General features: G+C 34.7%; 1 protein-coding gene across 3 annotated transcripts in view; it reads left to right on the plus strand.

Moving 5' to 3' along the window:
• The window catches only part of LOC106463389 (TLD domain-containing protein 1-like), a 146,054-nt gene that overhangs the window by 30,441 nt on the left and 103,038 nt on the right, over positions 1–12,575 (plus strand). For all 3 annotated transcript variants that reach the window (XM_022390865.1, XM_022390864.1, XM_013923413.2), the window contains exon 2: positions 10,228–10,452. In XM_022390865.1, the coding sequence (XP_022246573.1) occupies positions 10,228–10,452 (225 nt within the window). The remainder of the gene's footprint in view (positions 1–10,227; positions 10,453–12,575) is intronic.

The following is a 12,575-nucleotide window of genomic DNA, read 5'->3' on the forward strand; positions in this document are numbered from 1 at the left end:
CATGGCTTGTGTATATCGTATATCGAAATTGCTGAATGAGATAATCATTTATATATATATATATATATATATATATATATATATGTATAATTAATATATATTATTTTTCATTTCATTCACTTGTTTTGGTTGGCTTAGGACTGTATGGTCAACATTGTATAATCCAAAATACTATGTTATAGTGCAAAATCTCTTCTTTCATACAAAACATACTTAAAATTCGGTTGGAGTTAAAATGTTAACTATTACCATACCATCATTGTAAAAAAAATGGAGCGTTACTACAACTAGTGTGGAGAAGTTAAATATTTTTACAAACTTTGTAAAATAACATTACAACTCTCAAAAGTTTTATTTTACAAAATAAATTATTCTTTTAATTTTTATCCTATTTTACTTTAAAATAGGCTATATGAAGAATATTTGATTTTTGCTTTGGTTAAGTATTGGTTTGTCTAATAAATAAATTGAGTTATGATTATTCATTTCCCTTGGTTAGTTAAAAATCATTTGAGTAACTATGTGGGTCTGGATACAAGATTTAAGGCCCTAACATTGTTGTAAACATACTCATAAACATGTGAAACAATACTGAAAAGTACAGAAAAGTGTACACAGTATTATCACAATAGTTGACTGATAAGTTAAGAAATCTTTTATTATTTCTAAATGTCAAGCAGTGCAGGTTTGTTGCTTGTATGATACATTGTCATGCACAAAGTTTAGGATTAAAAAATGTAACTTAATTTCAAATTATTGTACCTGAAATTTGAAGACGGGGTTTTCTTTAGCTTTTCATATTTTTCTTGCCCCTTGATGAAATTTTTTAGGACACAAATTTATTTATTATTTCTTACAATAAATATTTCAACAGCTAAGTCAAACATTTTAGAATTGATCTTTTGTAATTTTCTACATTTATTTAGTGTAATTCATGAAGGAGAAAAAATTTCATGTTATTGTTACTGCACAGCCGGTAAATAAAACAAATTACTTTTTTTCTGCGCATCCCAAATAATAAATGTTCCATCTATTTCTCAATTTTCAAATGTTTCTCTTAGTTTTTGTACAGGACTTAGTTCAAACCTTCTTTATAGTGCCATGTCAAGTGGTTTGATCATTTATGAAATGCAGCTTTGAAAACAGCTATAAAAAAGTTTAAATATGACTGGATAGAGCAAGACTTAGAATATCACATATTAATAGAGTAAATATATAGCTTTAAGAGTTCTTTTTATACTTTCTGTAAATGTTCTTTTAAGTTCCTTTTGTTGGTAAATTATGAAAATATTTGTGAGTTAAATTATATCTCTTTTGAAAGCTATAGAAATTTTCTTCAATGATATGGGTTGAATGGGTAACAAAGAAAAATTGTTAGAAGTTTAATACAGAAACAAATGTACAATGTTTTGAGAAGGTTTTATGATTATCAGGTATACAAATAGTTTACCTAGACACAGAAATGTATATACAGTATGAAACAGTCACATGATTGGAGATTGCTTTAGGCTTAATAAAGGTATCTCGTTGATGTTTGGCTCTTTATTCAAAATTAGCAAATACCACTAATTGAACAGCTCTAGTTAATAGATGTGGTCATGCAACTTTCTTTGAGTGTGTGGTCATCTTCATTGGTGATTGCCAGGAATGAATGTGATAATAACAGGTTCTGTGTTGAACTCCAGTTGGTGAATGCTATGACATGTATCTATAACTCTCCATTTCCATGAACAGAAATATCTGGATGCATTGAAAAAGGCTCAGTAGCTCAGCATGCTATATTTGGCCTCTGGGTACTGATTAATTGATCTCGGTAATGAGAGCAGAGTTAAAACTGTCTTTAGGACATGAAATGGTTTGTTTGAGTTCTAAGTCATTCCATTCAGCCTGTGTAATGCTCTCACCACTTTTGAGATGCTAATGGAGCTTACGCATAAAGGGCTATAATGAAAAAATGTGTAGTATATGTAGATGTCTTAGTATTTTGCCAAACAATCGAATATGCTGTCACAAAGCTTTCCATGGTTTTACAGGGGATAAAAATGGAAGGATTAAAGTTGAAGCCCAGAAAATGTCACTTATGCACACATATGTAGAATTTCTTGGACATATTATGGGTAGCATAGGCATCTTAACTGACCCTGTGAAGAATCTAGTAGTTCAAGACTTGACCCAACCTGTGATGAAACAAGAAGTTCAGTTTCTTTTGATTCTTGTCACATCATAATTTCTTGGCCAGTTTTGCCACACCAATTTCCACTCTCACTAAAGCTGATGGACATTTCAGATTGACTGAGGAATTCAAGCATATATATATTCCTGTTGTTAGAAGTGTAATTTATTGGAAACACTGGTGCTGGCATATCCAGAACAGGATAATGAGCTCCTGTTTGGTGCCTTGGATGATCTTCTATACACTGATTGTCCTTGCAGGATTTGTTTCACCCTCACTTGCTTCCTGTTCAGGGAAAGCATGCTAGTATGATCTGATTAAAGTTTTTGCATTTTGGCATATGGTATTTGTTCCATTTGAAATGACTAGCAAGTTATGATTTTTTCTTTTGCTTTACCTTCATAGTCTATTTCTGATCACTGTCAGAAACTTTTACTCCTTCCTTTTCATCCTACAATGCGGTCAGACATATAAATATGCAAAAGCGAGCAGTCTTCTTGACCCTCTCAATGAATGTTATATTCTGGATGACTCCCTTCAGGATGGTTGGAGAATGTCATCTTGGATCATTGGTTCATCTGTGGTATCCTTATCTTTGAGTTTGTCTGCTTGTTCAGTCTAGCTTTACTGTATTTTCCTCTTTCTTCCTATCAAGTTGCTGAAAAATTCTGGATCAGGAAGTTTCAAATCTACTTCAGAAAGGGGCAATTTATATGATTTATTATACTACTTCAGGTTTATAGTCCCACATTTTTGTTACTCTCTCTGTATCTGGAACTTGGAAATCTGTCTCTTTTCCTGAAGACTCCTTCCTTTTTTAAAATGGAATGCATGAAGTTGTTAATACAGTTTCTTGGTCATAGTTATTGGATAATGTTAGTGGACTTACAATATTGCTAATTATATTTTATCCCTATTCATCTCATCATTTCATCTTCTTGTCACCAGTATGCTAATTTATCTGTTTAATACCTTTCCCTTGGACTTGCCTTTGGCTTCATATATTTTACTTTTTAGTAGTATAGTTTTTGCTGGTTTTCCTCCAATCACTTGACATTGACTTCTATGTGGATGTATGGCTTATTTTATCCATTCAGTCTTTTATACATGGTTAATCATCCACCTGGTTGTATCTGTTTAGTGGCTTACATGTAACTTTAGTTCTCATTTAGTATCAACACAGTATTTGATACATCTGTGATTTTTGGATCAACACAGCATAACCATCTCCTATAGCTTTATAAACCTCGGAGTCTCATACTGATCTGTCTTTCAAAACCTACTGCAAGATACAGTGTATATCTTCTCTGCTTTGAGAGTGATGGCTTTATATCACAAGGTCATTCCTTTGAAGTAAGCTATGTGTTATACCTCCAGTGGGACATTTGATTATCAGTGGTATCCTCAGATTCATTATCTTGGGGAGTTTCCTTTTCTCCCAGTACTCTTGACTTTCACCAGTTTTAGCTCAGTCAAGAATTTACTACTGCAGTCCCCCCCCCCTTCCTATTTTATTCCCACCTCTTGCAGATTTGTACCTCTTTATAGATGCCACACTTTTGGGCTAATGTCCTATTTTGAATTAACATTGGTTTTTGGGTTTCTGATATCCTCAGGAATCAGATTCTTGCATCAGTTTTTTTCATCTTTGGCAGCTCGTAATCCTTTTCAAGAGTTCTTACCCTTACTACACCACCACAGATTATTTTACACAGAATTCTACAGTGGTGACATATACCAACTTCTGACACAATTTCTTACCTCCCCTCACAAAAAGCTTTCTTGACTTGTACTGCCCTCTGTTGGCACGAATTTTTGCTTGCCACTAGCTTTGTTACTCCCTCTTATTACTGCATACTAACATGCAAATCATCATGCAGAAACCCTCCACTAATAGAAGTGTGATACTACCCTTATAACTAGCACTCTAATCATGCACATGTTAATCACTTCTCAGTTGACAGTCCCATTATTAGATGCTTTTTTGCTCATGGTTTAATTAACCTAGCTACACATTTTTACTTTTGTAAATTTCTTATTCACTTAATTTGTTATTTTACATTTTCATTCTGTTTCTTGAAGAGTTACAGTTTATTTTATCTTCTTTTCTCTTGCAATTTGGGAGTTATGCACTTGCAGTTTTGGTTGGTCATGACTATGTCTGCTCTTACTGCAGCAGCAGCAGAATACTTGACCATATCTAATGGGTCGACACCACGATTCTCAGCCCATGAAGTGACAGCTCTGGTCCATCGAGAATTGATCACTTTCATGCTACAATGAAAACATCCTGATTGTTCTAATAAGGTTTTCACTGATCTTTTAGTTTGGGATTTGGAGAGCCTTTTTCTCCCTCTCCTTAATATGCCTCTTAGTCATGTGTCATTTCGGGGGACTTGCTCAGACCTCTTTCCTCTTTGGTGGATTTGTTATTCAAGTATGTTATGTTCTTTACTTATCTCCCATTTCCTATTTTCCAACCTTGCTCTTCTCGATTGTTTTAATCCCACAACATTCTTTGTCATATTTGAGCTTTCCGAGGGTATATGACATGTACTGCTCCCTTCCATGTTTCCCAAGTCCATTTGTTTCTTCCGAAAAATCCTCACTTCTCCCATGATTTTTTCCCATCATTCTTCTGAGTTGAATTTGCCAGTTCATTCACCTGGTATTTTCTTTCTTTTCTACTGATGATTGCCACCTCTTCATGTTTTCTTCCCATTAGATCCATCATCTTACCATGTCTCTTGCCACATATTTCTCTTGTGGGACATAATCAGTGCTGTAACTGTTTATCTGTAGTGGTAAGTACTCTGTTCATTTTTCTTTTCCTTTGCAGGGATCTTTATCGCATATGTGGTGAGTGTTGCCTGACCAGGTATACTTAGTCTAAAATTTACACTGTACGACCTGTGAATATGCTAGATGATTGAGGTGTCGAGACTCTTCCTACCACAGACCTGACGTACCATTCCAGAGACTGCCAGGTGTTGGTATTTTATGTATCTATATAAAATATAGAAAAAGAAGTCCAAATAACATGTCACAAGGTAATTTTACACTCACTGTTGAGATGGGATGTTCCACTGGACCACTTGTAGGTGTACCTCATGCTCTTCTGCTTCATAAATATGTTTGTCCCTGACTGTACACTCATGGATTAACATGAGTAAAGCAAACAGAAATTGCTGCCCATCTCTGATGATCCGTAGCACTTGACTCTCATCCTACCATAGATCTGATGTACAATTCCAAACACTGCTTGGTGATGGACCATGCACTCCATTAATATGATTGCTCTACTTTTCAATACAGGGTATCACGGTCACCCATTATACTGTTTCTGATGCTGTTGTCCTCCATATTCTCCAATGCATTATTTATTTCCTCCTTCTAGTGGAGTATGGGAGTCCTTGCTACTGGGGTGGTGAACCATGGAGGCCTATCCTCCTGAGTGTGCACCAGGGTTTGCAATAGTACCAACGGTACCAGGTTGCCGGTACTAGTACTTGAGCATCTCTAATCATGTGACTTTAGCAGTTAGAAATTCAACTATTCTTCCCAGTGTTTTCTCGTGGGAATTTTTTTTTTCACATCAAACCAAGTTGTCAGTTATCTGTAAGCCCATGCGGTATGATGACTATGGCAATGAATCAGTTGAAAACTAGGCTTTCTAGTGGTTATAGATTTAATGGGAGTCAGACTCACAAAAACCTATTAGCAAATTGTAGATTAAAGCATGTCAGAGGTAGGTGTGGAAAGTGGTTTCTGAATTTTCATTGATTGCTCTTTAGCCCCATAAGATTGAAAAATATAAAAACATAGCTTCAGAATATTTATGACGAAATCATAGAGAATATTTTATGTAACATTTCATAGTTTTCTAGGGGGTGGACAAAAAATCTAGAACAGGAGACGTTTGAAGAACAAATATCAAAATTCTCACAATAGGGAAATTGGAGGTTGTTTTTAAATATTTCCTTCTACGATTTAGAACTTAAAACTTGTATAATATTAAAATTTGATTGATTATCTATGGTTTGATATTTAAGTAGTTTAATTAAATTTTGAATGTAACTCACTAAAATGTCAGGACATGTTTAGTTTGACCTGCCCACATGCTAAGGTTTAATCACACGTGCACCCACCTAACGTGCAATCAGTCACATAGGCACATTCATGTTCTCCTCCAGAGTGTGGGAGTTACCAGTTTTCCATTTTTCATGCTATTGCTGATTTTTATGGTGAGATTTGTTTATTGACTGAAGTATGAACTTGAAACTATCACATCAGATATTTATTATTCTGTGAAAATCAAAGCTGAAATACCAGAGGAGGCATTCGGTCAAACTCCAAAGATGGGACACGTGATAACGGATATTATTCCCAACTTATGATATACTATAAACCAGTACTGGTACTGCTGGAACTGACTGCCTGCACCAGTACTGGACACCGAGTATCGCCGGTACCAGTATTGGTACTGACTGCAAAACCCTGATGTGCACAATACCACTCAGTTGGAAAGTAGGGCAGTGCAATTCTGCAGGTGTCAATGGCATGATGCCTTTCCTATCATGGACCTAATGTAAAATTCCAGGTGTTGGATGTAGCACTCTTCCATATATGTAGTTTGCCCTTCTGACCAAGAGATCTTTCTTCCTACTATCCTCCAGATGTTGTTTCCCAGGGATCAGTTGTTGGTTGGAGATGGTCCAGCCACATAGGTCCTCACGTGTGTTTGGCTGTCAACCCATTCCTACTGCAGACTGGACAATATACTCCCAATGCTACCAGGTTTTTGACTGGAGATGTAACCTCATAGTTGTGCTCCTTCTTCCTACCATCTGCTGGATGTTGGTTCCCAGTGGATCTGGTGTTGATTGTAGCTGGATGAGACACATGACTTCCTATTTGTGGCTTCCAAAATAGAGAGATGAAAGGTTGACTGACCATTTGCAATAATTTCAAACCTGCTACCCATGTAGTTGTCAGCACAAGTCGGGTTCACTAGTAAATGCTGGCCAATCGCTGATTCACATTTTGGTGGTAGAGCTTTTGTTATTGTTACATCTCTGTATGTTTGTTTGTTAATTCTTCTAAGATACAAGTCCTTTCTTTATAAAACTTGTTTATTCTTCCTCATTACAACTTTGCAATGTACTTAATTTTCACTGTTACACACATTATAGTTCACAACAATTCACTCACTTTCTATCGCACTTAATTGTCCGTCCCCGCAAACTATAGTTCCGATCTCTGTGCCTACAATCCTCAGTTCCCGCCGACCGTAATCGCTGTCTTTCTTTCTCTCTGCCTGCTTCGTCTTCGCTACGTCTCTGCCTCCCTCTGTCTCTCTCACTGTCTAGCGTACTTATATATGATAATACTGCCTGTTCTAGAAACTTCTAAGACTCTCAACACGTGCTACCAGCGTCACTTGACTCCCGCTGTCGTAACACACTAGCGAATCTTCTAAAATACTCGTCACGTGACCCCCGCTGTCATAACACACTAGCGAATCTTCTAGAATACTCGTCACGTGACCCCACTGTCGTAACATTATTGAAACACAAACCGGTCCTTTGCTGCCAAAAAGAATTCCTATACAATTTACACATCCCTTTAGTAGGTCTGTGATATTTCCTGATTGGCTAAAGGACATGCCAATCAGTGATTGTCTTACTGGCCTACATTGATCTGACTCATTTTATAAGCTGTACTATTTCCTATAGATCATTTTCCAGACGGTTCTGCTATTATTAGTGTCTGGCCAAAAGCTTCAGCAGATATTTCTTTTGCAGAATCTCAACCAACAATTGGTCCAGTTATCTATGCTATTTTCAAGTTTTGAACAACTCTACTTTCAAGATCTACTATTTCCTATAGATCATTTTCCAGACGGTTCTGCTATTATTAGTGTCTGGCCAAAAGCTTCAGCAGATATTTCGTTTGCAGCATCTCAACCAACAATTGGTCCAGTTATCTATGCTATTTTCAAGTTTTGAACAACTCGACTTTCAAGATCTACGTATCTACATGAGCCAATTTTTCCATTTATGAACATTATATTTTAAGATTTGTGTAAGAACTCAGCTAACAGATGTTTTCGTATATCAAAACTATCTTCAAGTTTTGTACAATGAAAAACCTTTTCAAATCACTGTATTTGCAACAGCAGACATTCATCTTTCAATTCACTGGTTCCCAGTTTCAGAAACTACTTCTCTAGTGGTGGATATTTTGAATCTGATTTTTTTGTCTCTGTTTACCCTTCTCTATTTTTCTACTGTATTTGAAAGAATCAATTTTTCAAACTGCCAAAGTTTACTTATTACCCTAGACCCGAGCTGTGACACTAATTGATTCAGCTGAACAATCTTGAATGAATAGAATATAATAATAAGATATCATAATGGCAATATTTTAATTACTTGGATAGTTAGAATACTGAAAAATAGTAATAATCAAAATCACTGATTTAGATTAGTTGATTATTTCATGACATTAGTCATCGAATATTTTACAAGACAAATTGATGCTCATAGATATTAATCAAGTTAATCACCCAGCTCTAATGAAAATATTTCTTCCTTGAAAAGTATGTACCTATAAACTTGTGAATTTGACTTGAAATATTTTATCCAGCCATGTGATAAGCTGTTGATTTAATTACAATATAACATTGAAAATTCAGTTATTATTGAATTATGGCTATTTAGCTGTAACTTAATTTTATTAAAATTAGGATTATATATGTTTTAATATTGACATTTTTAGTTTTACACATGTATTTATAAAAATTTAATGCAATACCCTTATTTGTAGTTATTCATTTATAATGCCACAGTTTTAACTAATTTCATCGTCAGTTTTCATAAGTTGTCATTTTTACCTTTTCTCTAAGCTTGTATTATGATATTCATGGTATTGATGTACAGTATAATATAGTATAATGAAATGAAACATTTAGTACTCAAACTTGTTTTTGGGCTTTAATTTACCTGAGGAAGAGCAATTTACTTAATGTTATGCTAATAAAAAACAAAAAACAAAACAAATATCTTGCCAATTATTCACTCTCATTTCCTACCACAATGTTTTAAACTTTTCTTTTAGTGTGTTCTCTATTCTAATTTTTCTCTAATTTTTTCTATTAGGTGTAGGAAAGCTTAGTGTGTGTATATATATATTCTAATTATGAAAACAAGCCTTAACAGAACACAAAAATGCTGCATAGATTTTAAACATTACCAGGGCACAGGTTATAATGTGGGATATAAGATGTGACTGTTTAAGTGGGACCCACATTGAGGTGGGAATACCCTGTCTACCAGTCTTAACCTCTGTTTGCTAGTCTCGCATGTCAAAAAAAGAATAAACAAAAAATAAGAATAAGTAAGGAGAGCAAGATGTGGTAGGACCTTATTTTCATTTTTCTTTCATTTTATATTTCTTTGGAGAGCAGTCACCTTCCCACAACTGTCTGCAGGCAGTGAAGGGCAATGTAGATGTGGGATGTTGTTTTCTTGAGCACCCACATTTTGTTATCCTTGCTTATTCTTATTTTTCTTACTTATTTTTGTTTATTTGTCTTTCTTTAACATTTGAGACTAGTGAACGAAGGTTAAGACTGATAGTTAGATTATTCCCTCTGCAATGTGGGTCCTACTTCTGCAGCACCTCCAAAACCCAGGACACATCTTATATCCCACCTTATAGTCTGTGCCTTGATCTTTTTAATTTATGCAGCATTTTTGTTTTTTGCTAAAGTGTGTTTTGATAATTAAAATGTTTTTTTGTCACAGGTTTAAGCTTGGTGTTTTTAACACAGTTCTTCCATTTGATGTCAGTCTTTTATTGACTGTCATAATAGTATTTTTGCATATACACGTGTATATGTTTTTTTGTGTGTGTGTGTATGACCTTTAATATTAACTAGCAGTTATTTAGATATACTAAAACAAGTTTTAAACAGTGGCAAAAACTTCATCTAGCTTCATAAGATGAATTCTAATATAAATTTCTAAAACTTTGATTTAATGAATTTGCAGCGCCACTTGGAACCATTTCTTCCTGCACTTATGATTGAAAGACTACACGATGAAATGGCCAATGTCTTGAATAAATCTGAGTCTCATAACAGACTTGTCAATTATCGTTCTTTTGTAGCTGCAATGGCACATCTTCTAAAAGGAAATGTGCATGAAAAAAGCCACATTGTTCGGCGCTTGGCAACTGAACGAAAGGATTCTGTTTCTTCTCCAGAACTCCTGAAGGTAAGGTTAGGTTATTGTTTTTCAGTTGTAGTGCAAAAAGTGTGAGAAGAATTTTAAAATTTCTTATGATGCTTGTTTTTCCTACATATTAAAATAAATATTTAGTTATCACACATTTTTATTTTAATATGATATCCTTCAGTACTCTGTCTTTTAAAACCAGTTAACTGTATATCAGTGTATTGAAAATTAAGATTTGTATTCATGTAAAAGTTAAAGGCCATTTTTTATAGTTAAGGTGGGTTACTTTTAATAATGTTTAATATATATATATAGATTTTGACTTCAAAAATGTTTATATACTTCTGGATCTGTATGAATAGATACAATGTAGCTAAAACTGACATGATATCAAACTACATGCATACCTGTGTGTGTGTTTGTATGTGTGTGTGACTTTCTCTATTCATTCCTTATATTATCATGTGAAATGTTTACTAAACTATTTATTTTCAGACTTTCATGAGATTTATGACATTCCTTTACATAATTAACCATAGCAGCTTCAAATTTTTATCACTTACTAACTATATAAACCTGATTTGTGAATGGACCCATTAAACCTAAAATGTCTCTAATTATAAAAGACATCATAATAACATTTTGCTTAAATATCCCATTTATTATACATAAAGACAAAAAAAAGAATTGAATCATAAGTTAATAGTTTATTGCAATAAAATGTTGGTATAGGGAGATACACGTTAAAACAGGATGTATACACATTATCATTAAAATTTAAATTAAGCAAGACATCAGAAACTAAAAACACTGACAGAGCATTTGTTACTTGTGTGTATTCCTGAATACATGTGTGTGTGTGTATGTGTGTGTATATATATATATAACCTACAATTTATCTATTGTACATGTAGATGTATGCGCCAACAAGTAAGTGAACGTGCAAACAAAGTTCTAATATAACAGTGAAAAATTATACCATTTGTACATAAGTACAAAAGGTATCATTTTAAAGTGAAAATTTCTGCGGTTATAGCTCCCCAAAGCATCGGAGATATTCCATCTATCAGACATAATCAAAAAAACAGATGCAGAGCTACTCAGCATGTAACCATAAAAAAGGGGATTAGGATTTGGGTGCTAGAACTCACAATGTCCCAGATCCCACTATCACTCACCATCTATAGCCAGTTGTGGGTATGATAGTTAACCCTAAAAAAACCAATAAAAATAGAAATGATATTAAACCACCCTTGATTTCTATCATACATCATCCAACCTTCTCCTTAGTATATTTACTCTGATATTAAATTACGAAATATGCAACCTTACGGTAGATTTCAAGTAATAATATTGACACTTTATCACTGCAATATATTAATAACTATTCAATATAGTGTTACGCCTCCAGTCGTCAGTTAATTTTCCGTAAATTTGTTCCGAAGAAACTTTAGCAACACAAGTCCTTTCTTAAATAAAACTGGTTTATTCTTTTCGAATACAACTTTACCGATACACTTAATTTCAACAGTCGCTCTATAACAAACGCTAGAACGTCTCACGTGCTTGTGCTCGACAATACTCAATTACACACTCTCTGACTGCAGTTCAATTACTCATTACCTACACATTGTCCCATCACGCTGTGACCATCTTATATATACCAGACTACCCCCAATCTAGTAATCTCCCGACAATTCACGAAGGTTCGAGAAAGAAGTGGCGTGATACTCAAAACTGAGTAGAGTTTCTTCTTCAACGGTGGCTTTGTCAGGTGACACGTCTTCAGCAGCATCATTTGTTCTGTTGTTCCCTTCGTCCAACTGAAATGTCCTGGACCGTGATAACGCCAAAGCCTGTTGGCATGCACCACTTTTGGCTTACCTCGCTGACCACATTTTATCCGGAAAGTCACGTCTAAGAGATGATCCACTATGTCATATGGGCCTTCCCATGGAGAAGACAACTTAGGAAACTTCCATTTGGTCTTCCTGGAATTATACAACCACGCCTTGTCTCCTGGTACAAAGCTGACTTCAGTAGAATTCCTATCATAACATAACTTCATTGAATCAGCAGACGTTTTCAAGTTTGAACGCACTTGATTGTGAATATCATCCATCCATTCTGATAACACTTTCACAAACTCTGACACATTTTCA

This window comes from Limulus polyphemus, unplaced genomic scaffold (genome assembly GCF_000517525.1).
Source record: "Limulus polyphemus unplaced genomic scaffold, Limulus_polyphemus-2.1.2 Scaffold1393, whole genome shotgun sequence".
NCBI classification, from domain to species: domain Eukaryota; kingdom Metazoa; phylum Arthropoda; class Merostomata; order Xiphosura; family Limulidae; genus Limulus; species Limulus polyphemus.